Source organism: Sorex fumeus, unplaced genomic scaffold, assembly GCF_029834395.1.
Source record: "Sorex fumeus unplaced genomic scaffold, SorFum_2.1 ptg000024l, whole genome shotgun sequence".
In the NCBI taxonomy this organism is placed as follows: domain Eukaryota; kingdom Metazoa; phylum Chordata; class Mammalia; order Eulipotyphla; family Soricidae; genus Sorex; species Sorex fumeus.
This window is the reverse complement of record NW_026606081.1, coordinates 56,752,501-56,772,635: the sequence shown is the minus strand read 5'-3', so window position 1 is coordinate 56,772,635 and position 20,135 is coordinate 56,752,501. Positions and strand designations below refer to the sequence as shown.

The window sequence follows — 20,135 nt, the reverse complement described above, 5'->3', positions numbered from 1 at the left end:
GTGGTCATTTCCAGCCAGAAGGAGGGCTGACTCAGCGTGGTGGGTATCCTGGGTCCTTCCCCTTCTCCTGGGGAGGGGAAGTTAGTGCACATGGGCACCCCGATGTACTTGTTCCAGCTGGAGGCCGTTTCCGGACACCCCCTGTGTATGCTGGGGGGTCCCTCATTGGGGTGGAGCCTCTGCCTTCTGCTTCTTGCTCGGGTCTCCCGGGGGGCCCTGGCCAGCGGGATTCGGGGAGGGAGCACCCAGACGCTTTGAGGAGCGAGCATCATCCGGGTGGATGCCAGGCAGCTGTGTGCCTTACGGGGGTGGGGGTTCCTCTGCCCTGCTCATGACCCCCCGCGGTGTCTCACTGGATCTCCGCACCCACGAGAAGCGACCCCTGAGCACTGAGCCAGAAGTAGCTTCAAGCACCCCCGGGTGTGGCCCCAGCACAAACAGAAAAGTGTTGTCCTTAAGCAAATGGAGCCGATGTGTGTCGGGGATCACATTGAAATCAGGGGCCGCCCCTTCGGGGGGATCCGGGGTCATCTGAGCAGGGCCAGGGGAGGCTCAGGCTCCGGTGTGTTCTCTGTACCAGCCACCCTTTTCCACGCATAGATGGAAAGGCAGAACCTTCTAGAACACGGGTGGATGCGTGTTAACCTCTGGTCGGGAGGGCACCTCGGAGGTCGCATGCCCGTTGGTGTCACTCTGTAGAGGTGAGCGAGACAGTTGCTCACTCAGCCAAGTCGGGTGCCCTGCCCCCCTCCGCCCATGGTGTATCAGTGGACACTCAACTGGCCATGAGGAAATAGCTTGAAGCGTCTGGTGGGCTTGGAGGGGGTCATATGCAGCTCCCACCGTTTGGAACCTTCTCCCCCCTCACTCTTGATGGTCTTGGGGAAGATCCAGCGCCCCCGTCCCCACAAGCCTTTATGCGCCCTGAGAACCCCTGAGCATTTGAAGTAGCCGTGGACAGCCGTCGGCACCATCTGAAGTAGTCACAAATGTCGCGTTGCCAGAACATTGCAAATATTGACAGTCAAAAGAGACGTCCGCTGCCCCTCGAACGCGTCTAATGAACTTTAAATACCAGCAGTTTGACGGCGCATCGTCCGTTAAACATGCAAACAAGCTCTCAGCCAGCCTCACTGGCTTTCCCCGGCGGCTGGGATTTATGTCTCCGTCCCGTTCACCCGCCGCATTTGATCCCCGAGCATTACATTCTGGTATGCACGGGAGCCTTTTATGGGCCACTCTCTCATAAACCAGAACGACAAAAAAAATGTGCCTGGAGATTTTGATTTCATTTTTAATGCCCAGTGACCATAAGTCTCTCGGCACGAAGCGTCGAGTTGTCCTCCAGCGATTCCGAGGGCACAGGACAGGAAGCTACTTCACAGCAGCGTTGTGGGACCCTGCACCTTGTTCTGAGGCTGCGAAACAGGAGTTTCCTGGCCAGGGCGGTTGCTCTCAGCTCGGGGAAGGTGCAGCCAGGGTCCATGGCGGCCCCCTGACGCTTCTCGCTGCCCAGCCGTGGTGACATGCCGGCATGTCCGCATGTTCCTTGCTTTCTCCATCACTTCCCCTGCAGTGGCTGGGAAGAATAGAAGTGGCCAGATTTGCCAAGGGGTTTGTCCCCCTCGCCCCTGCCTGGGGAGCCTCTGCCCTCCCGAGCGGGGGGCGTGTCTGCTGTGTCTGTATGCACAATGGGCTTGTGTAGTTGCACACCCATGGAACCGCCGACCAGTGGGGTTCTCAGTTCCACCCCAGGAAATACAATCCGGGGTCCATGGAGCACCGAGTCCCAACCAATGGGCCGGGATTTGCTTCTGAACTAAACCTGGGGCCCGCAGTGCAGGGGTGGACCCGCTGAGGTGTCGGCCGTTGCTCCCGGGGTCAGGGGGAGCCGGGCACCCTCTCCTTCGGCAGCCCCCCAGCGAGCCAAGCAATGAGCGAAAAGCCTTCGGGAGGCCGGCTGCATGCACCAGAGGCCAGGCCCCTTGGTCCACCACTGACCTGGAGCCTGCTCTCCGGACACCTCCACATCCTAGTGTGGATTCGGGGGGTTCTTCTGGGACCCAGCTGAGCCCTGGGCCTAAAGGAATTGTCAGCTCTCAGGACACCCCAGCCAGCTCCGCCCCTGCTTGGTGCTCCCCAGACAGGAATGAGGTCATTGCTGATGTGGGCACGGAGAGTCCACGGATCTGGATCACGGACCTGCATCTGGCGTGGCCCCGGGGCCTGTGAGCATCTGTTCCCTTCAGAGAAGCCCGAGCGGCCTGGCCAGCACCTCGACTCCAGGATCCCTCCCCCGGACAGTGCAGCTGAGGGGCACCAGCAGGGGTGGGAGGTGGACATGGCCAGCTCTCTGTCCAGCACTGTTTCTGGGTCCCTGTGATGTCTCATGGCGATGGGCAGGTCAGGAGCAGGTACTCCTGGTTTAGTGCTCCCCTCAGAAGGACGCTTTGTCTCCATCTCAGAGATGGGACCAGAGGGGTTTGAACACGGGTGAGAGGGACACGTGCGAGATCTGGTCAAAAGCGCCTTAGTACTTCTTCTGGGGGGCTGCCCCCTCCAGTGGCAGTGGTCTCAGCCGTTCACCGAGGTGCAGATGGGTTTCCTTTCAAGAAAGAGGGGGGCTGGGGCTGGAGCAACAGCGAGCAGGGAGGGTGCTGGCCTCGCACACGGCCCATCCGGGTTCAATCCCCGGCACCCCAGCGGGTCCCCCGAGTCAGCCAGGAGTGATCCCCGGAGCACAGAGCCAGGAGTCAGCCCTAAGTCCCGCTGGGTGTGGGCCCCCCAAAGAAGGGGGAAGGGGAGCACTTGCTGGGAGAGAGCTGAAGGGAGATAGACCCACTGCCCGCAGTCACGCTTCTGTTTTCTTGATTGTCTTGTCATAGTTTTGAATGCGATTCCCGCCCACCCCCTCCCTTTCCCCATCCCCTCTCCGGAGGAACATTCCCAGTGCTCCGTCTGCCTCTCTGGACCTTCTCCCCGAGGTGCTTGGGCAGGAATGCCCCGGCCTTGAGCGCTGGCCAGCACTCATGCCATCCGTCCCGTGCCTCATGTAGCCTGCCCTGGACACAGCCAGGCCATGCTCCTATCAGCACCCCCACGAATACAACGAAGGCGGCATGGCCAGCCGGCCAGGAAGTGATAGGGGCCCTTCCCACCCCAGCCCGGCCCTCTGTCCCCACCCGACCCCCCCCCCCCCCCCGCTGTGTCCCTTCTTGTATCTGTGGTCATTTGTGACTTTCTGTCTGTCTTTTGCTCGTGCCCTGTGTGTGCTATTGTTTTTTACGGGGTTGCTTTTGCAAAATGGACAGTGCTATGATAGTGGCTTCTGGGTCCTAATGCTCTGTCTTTTACTGACCTCGCAGAGACTCTGTCCTCTGTCTCTTAACTATGTTTATTTTGTAGTTTGCCCCTCAAAACTGTTTGCTTTTTTGGTTTTGTTTATTTAATAAGTTGTACCCCCTAAGTTCTATCCTTGATTACTTTTCGAATATGTCTTATTTAGGAAGCTTTTTTTTTTCTCTCCTGAGGTTTTACAGATACTTTTCTAATTTTTTTTCTAATATTATTATTGTTTTGTTTTTTTTATGTTTAGCTCTTTAATCCATCTGGAAATGATTTTTGTATATGGTGTGAGGTAGGTATCTAAGTGTACTTTTTAAAATGAATAGTTCATTGTCCCAATACTTGATTACTAACCAATCATTTCATGTATTAAATTCTAGTATTTCTCCCTGGGTCTACTGTGGGGCTCTAGTTTGTTCCATTGATCAGTGGAGTTTTGTTTCTTTCTCTGCCAGTAACACAATGTGTTTTTTCCTGTAGTTTGATTACTTGTTTTGTGATTGATGGAACAAATCTCTTGTTCTGTTCAAACATATTTTATGCTCATCAAGTATTTTCTCTTCGTCGATGAATTTGGCTCTTCAACTTTAGTTTCCATACCTGTTCCATGGGGACTTTCATTCAGGTGTTGAATTTTGAGATTAATTTGAGGGAGATTTTATTATAGCAGATATTTTCCTACCCAAGAAAAAGTCTGATCTTTGCATGCACTTGAATCTTTACATTATTCTTTAAATAGATCATGTGTATTTTATGCTCAGATTTGTTCCTAGGAAATCTTTTGTGTTTTTTTTGATGCTCTTGTACAAATGATCTATCTCTTTTTTTTAAAAAAAATTTGAAGTTGTTGCTCTTGTTGTTTGAGAGTGGTTTGATTTTTGCGCGTTCATTTCCTATCTAAGCAATTTCACTAAATCATGTATTGGTTCTAATGGCTTCTAATTATCTTGAAGAGGAATGTCCTACATAGAAAATCATCCTTTTGGTTCTTCATTTTCAGTGTTTATTTTTATTCTGGTTCTATTGCAGTGACTATGAATGGCCTGAATAGCATTGCAATAAAATGGGTGATAAAAGATAACTTCCATCCTTCTAATGTAATAAATAAATTTAGCACATCTTTTTTTTCCTCACAAATGAGGGAACTTAGCAAAAGATATCGGAAATTTGGGGCATCTTTTTACTTATTTTGCTTGGGAGCCATACCTGGCAATGCTCATGGCTACTCCACTCTCTGCAATCAGGAATCACTACAGCCCCATAATGGCTAGTTTTGTACATAATAGGCAAAATAACGTTCTCTGTATTTATGTATTATGGATTTTCACATCAGGTTCATTGAAACCATAGAGTATGGCTTAGGAAAAATTTTTTTTTTTTTACTTTTTGTAAAATTACGGGTGTTATGAAAAGCTTGAGAGAGAACACAGCAGAGAGTATATTTGCCTTGCATGCAGCTGACCCGGGTTCCATCCCTGGCACCCACAGGGTCCCCAAAGCCCCACCAGGCATGACCCCTGAGAGCAGAGCCAGGAGTCAGCCCTGAGCATCGCTGGGTATGCTCCCCTCACCCCCTGTAGTTCCTGTTGATCCTTTAACAAATCAGTGGTCACATCTCTACCTGTAAATTCGTTATATTATTTTTAAGGTAGACTTTTTTTTTTTTAAAGAGAATTCTTTGGTTCACAGCCAAAACGAAAAGAGCAGAGTCTGCCTGGCCCCTGTTGTGGACAGGCGTCACCATCCTGGCTTTATCAGGGATCTTCCACCCTCAGAGAACGTGTTTGTCTGCTTTGGCTTTTTGCTTTGCTCTGGCTTCTGCGAATTCCTCCTTAATCTTCATTATTTATTTCCTCTCGCTTTATATTCGTTTGTCTTGAGGGTTTTGCTGTCTCTGTTGAGCCTTATCTAATGCAGCCGCTTATATCAGAACCTCAATAGCATCGCAGCCTTAGCACAACCATTTAACTTACTAACGGCGAGAAGAGAGAGGAAAAGTAATCTTTTCATAAGATAGCAACTTTAAATTTTTTCACTTTGTATCTTTTTGGAAAATGCCTAAAAGCCAGATATTTTCTTTTCCCCCAAAAAATACTTGAGCTCAGAGCCAGTGCTACACTAGGGAAGGCATTTGCCTTGCACCTGGTCAATCTGGGTTCTATCCCCAGCATACCATAGGGCCCACCGAGCCCACCAGAAGTGATCCCTGAGTACAGAGCCAGGAGTAAGCACTGAGTACTACTAGATGTGACCCCTCCCTCACAAAAATACTTTAGCTCTATTTCATAAATTTTGATGCACAGGGATTTCATCATTATTATAACAAATTTTACATTTTATCTTCAATAACATTCTTTATCCAATAGTCTTGTGAACTGCCCAAAGAGAACCTTCTAGAAATTATTCTCGGTGTAATTTTTCCATATCATTTCTTGTTATTTCTGCTCTTTTTTCTCTTTTTCCTTTTTTTCCCCCCATACCTGGTGATGCTCAGGGGTTACTCCTGGCAGTGCTTGAGAACGCGGTGGGGGTGCCAGGGATTAAACCCAGGTAGGCCTTGTGCAAGGCAACTGCCCTCTTGCTGTACTACTGCTCCGGCTCCTACTTTTATTTCCCTGTGATTCCAGAGTTTCTTTGAAATCAGATATGTGATTGCATTTAAGTATTTTTTAAAGATACAACTGAAAATACTGTGAAAAATCTCTAAAGGCTGAAAGGCATGTGTAACCACAACCCTCATCAATCCATTAAAATTCCCTATTTGCATTTTAAAAACATATGTACAGTGGCCAGAGAGACTGGACAGTGGGGAGAGTGCCTGCCTTATACATGGCAACCCGGGTTTGATCCCCACAATGATCCCTGAATGCAGAGTCAGGAGTCATTCCCGAACACTGCCACTGTGCCCAAACAAAGAAACAAACAAACAAATTAAAATAATGATGTCACTCTAGGAAGGCCTTCTTGATTGGTTTGTGGAGGGAGAGTCTGTGCCATGATCGAGCTGTACCTGCGATCCCTTTCCTCAGCTCTTTCTCCTCTTTACAAAAAAAAACAAAAAAAAAAAAAAACAAAAAACGGAAAAAGAGAAAAAAGAGCAGAAGGAACAAGAAATGATATGGAAAATTACACCGAGAATGATTTCTAGAAGGTTCTCTTTGGGCAATTCACATTTACAAAATGTAAAATACTTTGTTATAATAATGACGAAAGCCCTGTGCATCAAAATTTATGAAATAGAGCTAAAGTATTTTTGTGAGGGAGGGGTCACATCTAGTAGTACTCAGTGCTTACTCCTGGCTCTGTGCTCAGGGATCACTTCTGGTGGGCTCGGTGGGTCCTGTGGTATGCTGGGGATAGAACCCAGATTGACCAGGTGCAAGGCAAATGCCTTCCCCAGTGTAGCACTGGCTCTGAGCTCAAGTATTTTTTGGGGGAAAGAAAATCTCTGGCTTTTAGGCATTTTCCAAAAAAGATACAACGTGTCCCAGTGCTCCGTTGGCGAGTCCAATTAATTTGGAGCTAATTTTGTTCCAACTCAAGCCCCTCTGTGCCTGTTTCACTTTTGCCAGTGTGAGTTCCTCTCTGGGTTCTGCTCCTTGCATTCCTCTCACCCCCAGTGCTGTCTGCTGCTCGGTGCTCCATCTAACCGGCACATATTTTGATTTCTGAGGCAGATCTCGCGCTTCCTCCAAAGGAATGAGATTCTTCCTTGTCGATCGGGCCTGGTGAGATTAATTCAGCCTCTTTCTCCAGCTTTCTTTTCATCTTGATCTGTATCCTAGTAGTACTTTGACTGGTTGTTTTTTTTTGGGGGGGTGGGCTCAGGGTACTGGTGAGAGATTTGGGGGCTCTGCTTTCCTAAAGTTGATTTGGAAATCACATGTACCCCCCCCTTCTTCTAGAAACCACTTTTAAATGTTAGCAGGTGTGTTTACCTCCCCGCTCCTCTCTACAATCGCTGACCCTCCGTTAGTGATTCCACCTCCTCAGGACAAACCCCCTTCTCGGACCTCTGACTGCTTCTTTATCTGCTCTCTCTCGGCTTTCTGCTGGAACAGTCTGGAAGCTTCCAGGCAGAGGGTACTGAGAGGAGTCAGGGTGCCTGTCCTCAGCGGCCTCCGGGCCAGTATTCAGCCGGTCTTGATTTCACGGTGGCTGTTCTCACCTGCCGCCTCTCTCCTGTCACCATGTCAGTCATGCCCTGCCCGGCCGGCTCTGTCTCTCTGCGGCCTGTTCTCTCAGCCCTTGCGTATCTTAGCCCTGAGCATGTGTTTGGGGGGTAGATACTCTCTTCCTTCTCTTGAATAGTATCCCCCACCCCCACCCCGTGGCTTCTCGCTTCTTGTCTTCGGCAGGGCTGAGAGGGGAACTTTCTGCGTCTGTTCGGGTGCCAAAGAACTTTCATTTGTCTCCGACTGTCTTGATTCTAACCGCACCCCCCCCCCATCCCAGACCCCCCGTGGAAGGCAGTTTCCTCATGTCTGTGCGATCATTCGCCTGGTAAAAGGCTTCAGACGGAGGAGACCAGCACCACCCGCTCTCAGAAGTGACTGTCCCCATGAGCATCTTGCCCAAGCGTTGTGGGTGTTCATTTCTGCCACGGGCGGCCACGGAGACGAGTCCATGAGGACATCCCCGAGCGCCCTTGACCGCGGTCAGCGGTGCCCTACCCACAGACCCCACGGCCAAGCTCACAGTGCCCACCTGGACGGTAATCCAGCCCTGAGACCAGCTGTGGGGTTCCCACCCAGACGGGTGCCCCGCTGGCCCCAGCTGGCAGACCTCTGAGCCTGTGTCCTTCTGAGGATCCTTGAAGACGCTTCTGCAAGACCGGGATCACCTGGCTCCCGCCTTCTCCACACTGCTCCGCCCTGCCCGTGGCACCCCTGTGCACTGCCCATAGGACCCCTGTGCCCTGCCCTGGAACCCCTGTGCCCTGGCCCAGCACCCTTGTGCCCTGCCCCTGGCGCCTGTGTGCCCTGCTCCTGGCGCACCTGTGCCCTAACCATAGGACCCCTGAGTCCTACCCATGGCACCCCTGTGCCCCGCCCTCAGGACCTCCCTGGGCTGCAGCGTCCTGGGCGCTGCCAGAATTTTCCTGGAGCAGATGAGGTGCCCACAAGCTGGGGTCCCAGCAGGCACTGAGCAGGCTCGGTGACCCCCGGGCTGCCCCCAAACGCAGGAGACTGACTTCTGCCCCGACTCTTTCTGGGTGTTTCCTGCATCCCGCTTTCCCTGGGGCCGCCTGGGACCCGCCCCACCCCCCGTGGCTGGCATAGGAGAAAGCACATCGGGGGTCACCGTGCCCGTCTCCCCCCACCAGGTGGGAGGCCACACCATGCTCCCGATTCGCTGGATGCCCCCAGAGAGCATCATGTACCGCAAGTTCACCACAGAGAGCGATGTGTGGAGCTTCGGGGTGATCCTCTGGGAGATCTTCACCTACGGGAAGCAGCCTTGGTTCCAGCTGTCCAACACCGAGGTGTGGGCGGGGCCGGGGGCGGGGAGAAGGGGCCGGGGGCGGGCGGAGGGGCGGGGCCAGCGGTGGGGGCGGGGCCAGGGAAGGGCGGGCGGAGGGGCGGGGCCAGGGCGGGACCAGGGCAGGGGGCGGGGGCCGATGGCAGGGGCGGGGCGCGGGTGGAAGGGCGGAGCCGGAGGCAGAGTCAGGGTCAGGGCAGGTCGCGGGCGGAGGGGCGGGGACAGGGCGGGGCGCGGGTAGGGGGCGGGGCCGATGGCAGGGGCGGAGCACGGATGGAGGGGCGGAGCCGGAGGCAGGGGCGGGGTCAGGGCGGGGCGCGGGCGAAGGGGAGGAGCCTGCTGTTGAAGGGGCGGGGCCGGCGGTGGGGGCGGGGCCAGGGCGGGACCAGGGCAGGGGGCGGGGCCGATGGCAGGGGCGGGGCGCGGGTGGAGGGGCGGAGCCGGAGGCAGGGGCGGGGTCAGGGCGGGGCGCGGGCGAAGGGGCGGGGCCAGGGCAGGGCGCGGGCAGAGGGGCTGGGCTCATGGCAGGGGCAGAGCGCGGGTGGAGGGGTGGAGCCGGAGGCAGGGGCGGGGTCAGGGCGGGGCGCGGGCGGACGGCGGGGGCCGATGGCAGGGGCGGAGCGCGAGTGGAGGGGCGGGGCCGGCGGTGGAGGCGGGGCGCGGGCGGGGCGCGGGCGGAGGGGCGGGGACAGGGTGGGGCGCGGGCAGGGGGGCGGGGCCGATGGCAGGGGCGGAGCGTGGGTGGAGGGGCGGAGCCGGAGGCAGGGGCGGGGTCAGGGCGGGGCTCGGGCGAAGGGGCGGAGCCTGCTGTTGAAGGGGCGGGGCCGGGGCAGGGCGCGGGCGGGGGGGCGGGGACAGGGCGGGGCGCGGGCAGGGGGGGCGGGGCCGATGGGAGGGGTGGAGCCGGAGGCAGGGGCGGGGTCAGGGCGGGCGCGGGCGAAGGGGCGGAGCCTGCTGTTGAAGGGGCGGGGCCGGCGGTGGGGTCGGGGCCAGGGCAGGGCGCGGGCGGAGGGGCGGGGACAGGGCGGGGCGCAGGGGCGGGGACAGGGCGGGGCGCGGGCAGGGGGGGCGGGGCCGATGGGATGGGTGGAGCCGGAAGCAGGGGCGGGGTCAGGGCGGGCGCGGGCGAAGGGGCGGAGCCTGCTGTTGAAGGGGCGGGGCCGGGGCGGGGCCAGGGCCGAGGGGCAGGCGGCTGGCCGAGGCGCCCTCCGTGACCCACCCTCCCCGCAGGTCATCGAGTGCATCACGCAGGGCCGCGTGCTGGAGCGGCCGCGCGTGTGCCCCAAGGAGGTGTACGACGTGATGCTGGGGTGCTGGCAGCGGGAGCCGCAGCAGCGTCTCAACATCAAGGAGATCTACAAGATCCTGCAGGCGCTGGGCAAGGCCGCGCCCGTCTACCTGGACATCCTGGGCTAGCGGCGGCCGCCCGGCCTCGGCGTCCGCGACGAACATCTCCACATGAACTAAGTGCCTGCTACACTGACCACACTGAAAAAGAAAAAAGACAAAAAAAAGGAGGCGCCCCGCGCCGGCATCGGGCATATCCGTCCCCATATATATATTTATATATCTAAGTATCTAGCTGCACCCGCGCTGCTGCGGGACCCAGGCCCACGGCTCTGTGGGGGCCGGAGGGGCCCCCGGAGGCGTCGCCCGGAGGAACGGGCCCCCGGAGGCGTCGCCGCGAGGACCGGGCACGCGGAAGCATCTGCACGCCGGACCCGGGGGCTCCCACGAGCAGGAGCGCACGCCGGCCTCGCCTCTCCGGGTCCACCCCGCGCCTCCCGGCCTGCGCCCCAGAACGTCCTCTTACCTCCACTCTGGAAGGAGTCGGGACCTTTTCAGGGAGTCCGTCCCGGCCGGCACCCCCGCCGGGGTGGTGGGGGCACGCGTAAGCCGCGCGGGGACCCCACGCCCCCTCACCCAGGACTGGACACTCCGGGCTGGAAGTTGCGCGGAGGACCCCGCACCCCCGTGGCCGCAGTCAGCCTTAGTGGGGCGGGGCACCCTGGGGGGGGAGCAGCGGTGTCCACCCCAAGCACAGACCAAGCTCACGGACCGGACCCCGCAGGCCGGGGCGTGGGGGGCGTTGCCCCTCGGCTCTTTCTTCACAGACGGAATCTCTTTGCTTGCCTAGAGCAGAGCCATGCGGGCGGGCGCTCCCGGGACCCCCAGTTCCCGCCGCCCACCCCGAAGGGGGGAGCAGGAGGCCTCGTCCCTGTGCCCACCAGACCCCCAAATAGACGCGGTGTGGCACCACAGTCTTGCTGTCTGTTTGTAGACCCTTCGAGTTGCCCAGTGTGAGCTGCAGCCGGGCCTGGGCGGCCCTGGGCAGGTGACCAGGGCGGAGCCGGGCACAGAGCGCGGGAACCGGACGGGGGCACCTCCTGGGCGGGGACGGGCGAAGAAGATGGCCTGTCTCAGTGTCCCCAGCCGCGGGGTACAGGGGACCGGCCCCCAGCAGACAGCACCCCTCCATGGAGCTTCCTGGATTGCCCTTGGGGGGCCTCTGCTATGCCCACTTGGCCCTGCCCTCTCCCTGCTCCACAGCCCCGCACCAGGGGCCGCCAGGGCACTCGGTCCCCAGTCTTGGCCGGCCGGACCCCGGAATCCGCTAGGGCAGGCCTTCCCGGTGCCAGGACGCAGGGCCCACCTCCAGCGGGGTGTGGAGCCTGCGGGACCCTCACCCCCTTCTGCAGACCCTGGGGCACTCTCGGGCCCCTCCTGATGCCAGGTAGGGGCAGGACAGGGGCAGGAGGTGCTGACCCCTCACTCCGCGCCCAGCGGCAGCGCAACCCTCCCGAGGGCTGCCCCCAGCACGCTGGGGACCGAGGGGCGCCACGCCGACCCCATTCCGCACCCCTGGGGGTTTGCCATTTGCGGACAGAGCTGGGGGCTCCCCGCACCCCCGGCCGCTCTCCTGGCCCCGCCCTCGCGCAGGTAAACAGCCTACCTGGGGTGGGCATGGGCGAGGTCAGCTGACCCGAGAGCCGGAAGGGGCCGGGTCAGGACCCCCGAGCCTCGTGAGAAGCTGGAAGTGGCCACGGTGCCTTGAAGGTACGAGGTGTCCTGGGGGACGGGGGTCATGCGTGTCCGGGGCTGCCTCCAAGACCGCTGTTCCCGGGAGAGAGCCGGGGCAGCAGCTCCCGTGTGTCCCAGGGCCCTTTGGGTGCCCGCGGCCTCGCTCCTGGGCCTTACGGTCACTGTGAAGCGCCTGTGTGTCCCCATCACGGCCAGGCAGGGGCCTGTGATTCAGGGCTCAAACAGCCTGGCCAGCCCTCACCCTTGGTGCCACATAAACACCTCTGGGCAGGTACACCTGGACGGACTTCACTTGGGAAGGAGAGGCCCAGAGAAGAGCTCCCCTCCCTCTCCTCTCCCCCTCCTCGGCTCCCGTCCCTCCCCTCCCCTCTCTAACTCTTCCCTCTTCTCTCGCCCCTCCCCTCCCGGTCTCTGACTCCCCCTTCTTTGTGCCTCCCTGGGCCTTGCTCCGCTGGGAGCGGGCCTGAGGTGTGTCCCAGGGCTGCTCTGCTATGAGCGTCGGGCAGTCCCCTCTATGCAGCCCGGGGAGTGCCAGGGGAGTTTCTGCCCTTACCCCCTCCCTCCTCCCCCCATCACAGGCACTCAACCACCAGGGGCCCAGAAGCTAGGGCTGGGGTCAAGGTCTGCTGGACTCACACTGGGTTCCCCAGGGGCTGCAGCTCAGTGAGGCAGCGGGACTGTCCTGCCCCACAAGTGCAGGCGTGGGGTGGGTTGGGCAATGGCCCAGAGTTGGCCACGACCAACCCACACCTGTGCGGACAGACTCGGCTCAGGACAGGACGACAGCTCCCACCCCTGCTTCTCTGGGCTGTGGGCAGGCACAGCGGGCCTTTCAGCCCCCACTGGCAGCTCTCTCTGCCTCAGGACCCCCAGCAACCCACAGAGAGCAGCACCTGGGGCCGCCCCTTTCACAGAGCTCAGCTGCTCTCTCCAGAGGCTTTCACAACGGATTCGGTCACTATCCCCCGCGTGTCTGTGAAATGCCAGGGAAGGGCCCTGCTCCCCTTCACTGCCCTTCGGAGCATCTGCGAGGCTGTGGCCTGAGAGGAATAGGGGAGAAAGGGAGAGACAGGAATAGAGGAGAGGGAGAAAGAGAAGGGGGTTGAAGAAGAGGGGAGGTCACTGCTGTCCCCCCACCCCCACTTTCTCCAGCCCCTGGACGCAGCGATTAGCAGCCTTAGCTTCTGTCTCTGCTTCTGTTCCCGAGTCCCCGGGCCACAACCACTCCATCCCCTCTGTCTGTCTGTCTCTGCTCCCTCTCCGAGTTCCTCTGAAACTACATGTCGGCCAAGTGTTCAGGGGGAAGTTAGGGCAGGGCCCACACGTGTGCTGGCACATGCTGATGTGTGGGCGTGCAAGTGCTAATCCATGCTAGCATGCAATTGCGGGCACGTGCTAACACGTGGGCATGCGTGCGCTGGCATGCTGACAGGCCGATGCACACTGACAGCACTGCTATGTGGCCAGGCGGGGAGAGTCGGTCTCAGTGATGCCAGCGCGGCAGCACTTGGACATAGTGTTGAGCCTGACCCCACGAGCCAACGGTCTGGATCCCTGGGCCCAAGCCCGGTTCCTCAGCTCGGGTCATCAGCTCTTGGACTCACAGTGAGGAGTGGGGGCGGGGAGTGGGGGAGTGGGACCCACCTACCCCAGCCCTGCCCAGTGTCCGTGAAACATGGACAAGCTTGTGTGCATGAGAGCAGACGGGTGGAAAGTGGGGTGCAGGGCCTCACGGGGTGAGGGCACGGGCTTGGGGCTCCGCTTTCTCTCGGAGGAACCTTGAGGAAAGTACTTGCTCTTCTGTGACTCAGTTTCTCCATCTGCAAGCGGGGCACTAATGACCCCTGACCCCAGTCTGCCCTGGAGGATGCTCAGAGTCCCAATGCTGTGGGCTACGGGCGGCTGGGACTCCCCGGGATCCTCGTGAGCCCCAGCCCCCTTGGGGGACAGGCTTTTGGGGCGCTGGGTCTCCCCCAAACCCCGTGGCAACCTGGCTTCCGGACTCAGGCGCTTGCAGAACCTTTGCCAGGAGGGAGGAGGAGGAGGGCGGCTGGCCGGTGAGGAAGGCATGCACTGTCCGGTTGTGGTGTGCAGGGGGCGGTCAGCAGGGCTCCAGCGGCCTCCCCCGGGCACACCCTTGCAGTTAGGGGGGCGTTCACGGCATTCAGAGCTGCCACTCAAGCAGCGACTTGGTGACTATGGAAACGGCCGTCCGGGATGTTAGCGGAACAGCGCGACGCGTTTCAACGCTTTGCTTTCCTCTCCGGTTCCGTCTCTTCGAGAGTTGGGTTTTTCTTGGGGCCCGCTGGGACGGATCCTTTCCAAGGCTAGGCAAGATTGATGACGGCTCCTTCTCAGAGCAGAGGCGCTGGCGGCCGTCGAGAGTGGCCTGTGGGAATGCGCCGTGACGCGCTGTGCCGAGCCTGCGAGGGGGCCGCCAGCAGAGGCTCCGGGGCGTTGCCAACCTGGAATGACAAGAAGACCCACGAGGTGGGGGGAGTGCTTGCTCTGGAGCGCTGCGCCCCCCCCCCCCCCCCGCTCGCTCTGAATGGATTCACGGGCTGGCCGTGCGCGTGCAGGGGCGTGCGTGTGGGTGTGTGTGGGCATGCGTGTGTGGGTGTGTGCGTGTGTGCAGGCTTGCGTAGACATATGCGGACATGCGTGTGCCCGCACACACGTGCGTGCGTGGGCGTGGGCGGGCGTGCACGTGCGTGCACATGTGGGTGTGGTGGGCGTGCGTGGGCGTGCACATGCACGTGTGTGTGCGCTGTCACGAAGTCATGGTTGGTGTGCTGAAATGTAAATGTTTTGCTTTTTTCCTTGAGTGAAGTTGGGAGTGAGAGGAGCTGAGGGGCCCGGGTGTCCATCTGGGGAGTGGAGGGACCCGGGTGTCCGTCTGGGGTGATAGGCGCGTGTTTCTCTCCCAGACCTTCGGTCGGAGCACGTGGGGTTGCATCTGTGCCTGCAACAGTCCTTGAAGACTCAGAATTGTGTCTCTGCAGAAGGGCGGCGTGCCCGGTGTCGGCTGCTCTCCGGAACTGGTCGCAGGTCTGGCTGTACCGACGGGCAGAGTCGGGGCGGGGGCTGCGTGAGCCAGTCCGCAGGACGGTGGCGCGCGGACTTGCCCACGAAAAGGTGGGGTTCCTTCGGTCCCGCTCAGGGCCCCGTCCCTCTGCCTTCCCCGGCTGGCCAGCGGCAGTGCTCCTCCCGGCCTTCCATCCGCGCGGCACCTTTTCAGCACCAGGGACAGCGCCCGCTCCCCGAACTGCTCACTAGCAGGGCCCAGATGCCCCTGGCCTGTCTCCCTGCGCATGGGCGTGCTGACGTCTTTGTCCCCAAGCCTAGTGGCTGTTTTTGTCCCCTGCTGAGCCTGCCGAGGAGCAGTGGCGGTTGGACACACAGCTTGGGCTCCAAGACAGACAGACGTGAGGTGGGCAGACGGGATGCGTCCTCCACAAGCCCCAGTGTCCGCCTCTGCGTGTTGGCTGGTGCGGAGTGTGCGCGGGGCGCGGGGCTTGGCAGAGAGGAACCATCCAGAGACCTCTGTGGGCTGCGGGTGGAGGGCCCACCGCCACTGTCCACTGTGAGCGCCGTGTGGCCACTCACTGTGCCTTAACCCCCCACGGCCTCCTTGGCCCAGACACAAGGGCGCAGACAGAGACGCGAAGCACACGGTCACTTTGCGGGGCGAAGGCCAGTTGTCAGAATAGCACAATAGCACAGCGGCCCCCCTTCTTCCTGGCGCCCCCCCCCTTATTCTTCACCCTCGGCAGCCCCTCCTGCGCCCCCTGCCTTCCCTGCTTTATTCCCAGCCCTGTCTCCTGCCCTGGGTTCATCCAGCAGCCTCTGAACCACCCAGTGGCCATCCTGACTCATGCCCTCATCGCCGCTTTTCCAGGTGGACAGACAAGATGGCCGGGCGGGTTCAGAGACACAAACCCAGGGGACCAGAGACCTCCAGCCCCACCCTCCTCGCTGCTCCTTTTCGGGTGCTCTCTGCAGAAAAGGTGCCCTAAATCACTGGGGTTCCACAGGCCCCCCAGAACAGAGAGGTTTTGTGCTGATGCGACTCAGTTTAGAAAGACCGAAGGTGCTAGGCTCGGGGGAGGGAGAGCAAGCCCCAGGCAGGCAGGCTGGGGCGTCCGAGAGCCGGGGCAGGGCTTGGGAGGCGGAGCAGCTCTTCACAGACTCTGGGATGAGGCCGAGGGCAGGCACTAGTGAAGAGACTCCTAACGAGGGTCTTAGTACCTTTCCAGAGGATTCCACAAACTCTTCAGGGGCGTACCTGGCCGTCTGCCTTCCGGGAGGCAAGCCCCATGCCGTGTCTGGGCCCCACCAACACCAAAGTCTAGCGTTTCCTGCTCGCGGCCGACGCCAGCTGGCCGGAGCGGCCCGGCCCCCCCGTGCGGGGAAGGGGCGCGCTTTCAGGCAAAGTGTCCTTTAAACATCCAGTCTAACTGGACGTACTTAACGATTCATAGTTTTCCCCCCTTTTCTTTGCACGAACGGCTTTGTACAGCCTGGTCTAAAGCAGGACAAAATTTGTATTAAGCCGAGTGCGACTTGACACGATCTGATCTCCAGGGGAGCCGAGGCTCGGTGGCTGATCTCCTTCCCCCTGGACATTCCTCGTCCCCTCGTCTGGGGACAGATGTCCTGCAGAGACTCCTGGCGCCCGGGAAGCAGCCTGCTCTGACGTGCTGCTTGGGTGGAAGGATGCTCTCAGCAGCCCGCCTTCGCAGGGTGGACTGTGGCTGCCACCGTGGCTGGCTCCCATGCCGCTCCTCTTGCTTTCTGCATTAACCGTGTGTCTAGTGAGTCACCTGTCTCTGTGCTTCCCGAGCTCTGTCGGAATCAGCCAGTGGGCTGGCATACCACGTGGGGTGGCACACAGCCATGTGGGAGTACATGGGTGTCTGTGCCACGCCCATCTGGGGGTCCTCTGGGGAGGTGGAGCCATGGGCTTGTGTTGGGGGCATCATTTGTGGTGGGCCGTGCGCCTTGGCACCTGCAGAATGGAGGCACAATCCAGCCGCTGCGCTGTCCTGGGGGGCACTTAGAGGCCTCCCGGGGGGCACTTGGAGGCCTCCGTTCACCCGCCAGCTCGTGTGCCCCAAAGCTGCTGACATACGTGGGCGACCCAGGTTTGACCGTTTCTTCGCGGTGCTGTTTCCTTCCTCTTTCCCTTGAGGACACGTAGGGCCACAGGCCAGGCCACGTGTATGGCCACCTCGAGTGGGGTGACGTTAAAACGCCACTGCCACGGGCCTCGGAGTGGAATTCGTGGGTGAGGGCGAGGCTGTGTGGTCTGTGGCCACTGAAGGGCCTGCTGGCAAAACGAGCGTCCTCTCTCCCACCCCCTCCCCGCCCTCCCCAGCCTCAGACGCAAACAGAAGATTATTTTTTTAGACTGTATTCATAATTTATGTTTGATACGAGAAGGCGGACGTCACGGTGTCACCAAAGGCCATTTCTGTCACTGGGCATGCTCGCTCGGCCCCGCCCCATCCTCACCTCATGCTCCATCACCCCATCGGCTGCCACGGGGCGGGCAGTCCCTGTAGGGGCGGGACCACGACACTGACAGCCGCCCGTGGCTCATCCTGAGGGGACCCACCTCTTCCGCTGCTTTTGGCTGAAAGACACTTCGTGCATATATATGTGTGTGTGTGTATGGCCCTCGGTATGTATATACACATGTACATGTATATATGTAGACGCCCATTGCCCATATGAATCTATCACGTGTGACGGCTGTAAATACTCCCGGGTCACGTGTCCATGTGCCTCCCGCCGTCACTGCTGCGGTGTTGTGTCAGCTCCATGGATTGACCGCCAACTCCATTTATCGATCGATGCAATTGTGTGTAATCTGTACCTTCCCGACATAGCTCCCGTAGGGTCTGTTCACAAATAAAGTCTAAGACACCAACGCCTTATCTGCATTCATTATTCAGGCGGGGAAGGCGCGCTGTGCTCTGCGGTGGGGGTCCCATACCTGCAGGGATGATGCGGTCCAGGACACGCATGGGGGGCCGAGTCCCCAAGCACAGGCTCCCTGGTGATCAGCCACTTCCTGCTTCTCCACGATGGTTCTGCCCAAGGACGTTTTGTTGTTGTTGTTTTTGGAGTCGCGGCAATGCTCAGGGTGGCTCTGTGGGCAGGGATCACTCCTGGTGCGCTCAGGGATCCTATGGGGTGCTGGGAATCAAATCCGGATTGACAGCATGCAAGGCCAGCACCTTCCCCACTGTCCTGTGGTTCTTGCCCCAGCTGTGAGCTCACTCAGTCGCCCTTTTTGGCTGTGACACCCCTTCCCCCACGCTTGCCTTGTCCTCCGTGGGCAGGGCCGGGGGAGGGGCCTTTCTCTTCTCCATTCCCTCCCCCACCTCGCCCTCTCTGCTGAGTTTCCCTGGGGAAATGCCCTTGGGGACTATGGGCCTTCTTTGAGGAGCCCCGACAGCTGTGTCCCCTTGAGGGACAGGAGAATCCGGGAGACCCAAGTCACGTGTCCTATCTTCCGCTCACCACCCCATGCCAGAACCCCATCTCTGCTCTGGTCGCGGTGTGCAGGGGCCCACAGTGAGGGGATGAGGCCAAGGGCATGTGTATGGGTGGTGGCCGAGGCTTCCCCTCTGAGTTGACAGAGGAGTCAAGGGGGGATGTTGGACAGGCTCCCCAGCCCGGTTGGCCGGAACTGGATTTTTCAGACTTAAGAGCTGGTTTCAGAAGCATTGGGCCCCTGGAGAGGCCGTGGGGGCTGCATCTTTGGGGTCCCCCTGGCCCACCACTTTCCCGGCCATGGCACCTGCGAACAGCCAAGCTGCGGAGGGAAGGGGGGTGACCCTTGGCACAGGTCAGAGTCACCCAGGGAGGGGTGCTAAGGCCCGAGGCCCCTCATCCTGGATGTTTCTGTGCCGACTTGCTCCAGGGCACCCTCTTCCCTCCCCGAGCCTGGGAGCTCCTGTGTGTGGAGGGGTCACGTCTTTTACACTTTTGGGGGAGAGGTTCTCTCTAGTGATGCTCGGGGCTGAAAGTCAGTGTCAGTGACCCCAGACCCCACTGAGGTGCAGTTTGGCCTGGAGGTGCCAGGGACTGAGATCAAGCGAGGCCCACATGCCCCAGGCCAGCCTCCGAGCTGTCACCTCGTGCCCCCCATCTGCTCTTTGGAGCACCCCCTGGCCCCCACAATCACATACCATCTGGCATTTATTTCAGAAGGAGAAGTTGGGTCAGGTCTGGCTCCCTGGCAGGGCAGCCCCTGGTCCATAGAACCTGCTTTGCAGAGGAGGCCTGTGCTGGGGGCAGTGCACTGCACTCCTGCTGCTTGTGTTAAAGACCGGAAGTGCCCGGCAGTCCCCAGGGACAGCTCAGAAGGGCTCGGACTGGGGACGTTGGCATGCAGGTGTGGGGGAGGGGATTTGGGCTGCCGTGTGGGGTGCATCTGAACATTGCAGGGCACAGTGGGGTCCCTCACGGGGCCAGGCCTTGTCCAGCTCCCTGTGGGGCCCAAGCATCACCGCACCCAGCAGGGCAGATCCTGGTACAGCCTCTAGTGTAGCAGCTGGGAGCACTGAGGTGGGGGAGAGAGCATCTGGGGAGGTGGGCCTCCAGGGCGGGCCCGTGGTGGGGAGCTTGGGAGGAGGCATCCTCTGAGAGAAGGGGGCTCTGGAGGAAGTGGGGCTCCCTCTCGGGCAGCCTGAGCTACTCCCGACAGGGGCCATCATGGCCGTGGCTTGCCACTGAAGTCACCTGTGGCTGTTCTAGTGAGTTCCATGCCACGTGCTCTGCCCACCTGAACCCGTGTTCGAGCTCCTCAGCCCCCAGGCCTCGGCGGCCTGGCTACGGCAGCTGGTTTCATACTCATATTGGGGCCAGCGGGTGCTCCGCTCCGGGGAGCCCAGGGGCCTCTCTGGCCACACTCGGCCACCAGGGCTGAACAGTTCAATGCTTTGAGCCGGTGGTTATCGGGCCACCAGGGCCACACGTGGGTAGTGCCTGGGGACAGGGCATGTGGGTGCCCTCTGGTCCCTGCTGCGTCAGCACCCCAACCCTCAGAGCTGTCCTCAGTCCTGTCACCCTCTCTACTCCCCCCTGCACCAGGAAGAATGTCCTGCAGGGGGTGGGAGTCTCCTCTCCCAGGGAGGCTCTGTCCAGGCGCATGGCTGGGTTAGAGCCGGGGTCCATCCGCCTCCTGTGTGGCCGAGCAGCTGTCTCCAGCTGCAGATGGGGAGCAAGGAGAAGAGCTTGGCATGGAGCTGACTCCC

The 20,135-nt window shown here is 59.7% G+C and overlaps 1 protein-coding gene across 1 annotated transcript in view; it reads left to right on the top strand.

The window, feature by feature from the left end:
- NTRK3 (neurotrophic receptor tyrosine kinase 3) overlaps window positions 1–10,500 on the top strand; it is a 110,987-nt gene extending 100,487 nt beyond the window's left edge. Inside the window, 2 exon segments of the mRNA XM_056113842.1 lie at window positions 8,672–8,830; window positions 10,057–10,500. Coding sequence (XP_055969817.1) covers window positions 8,672–8,830; window positions 10,057–10,242 — 345 coding nt within the window. The 3' untranslated portion in view covers window positions 10,243–10,500.
- Window positions 10,501–20,135: the final 9,635 nt, after the last annotated feature.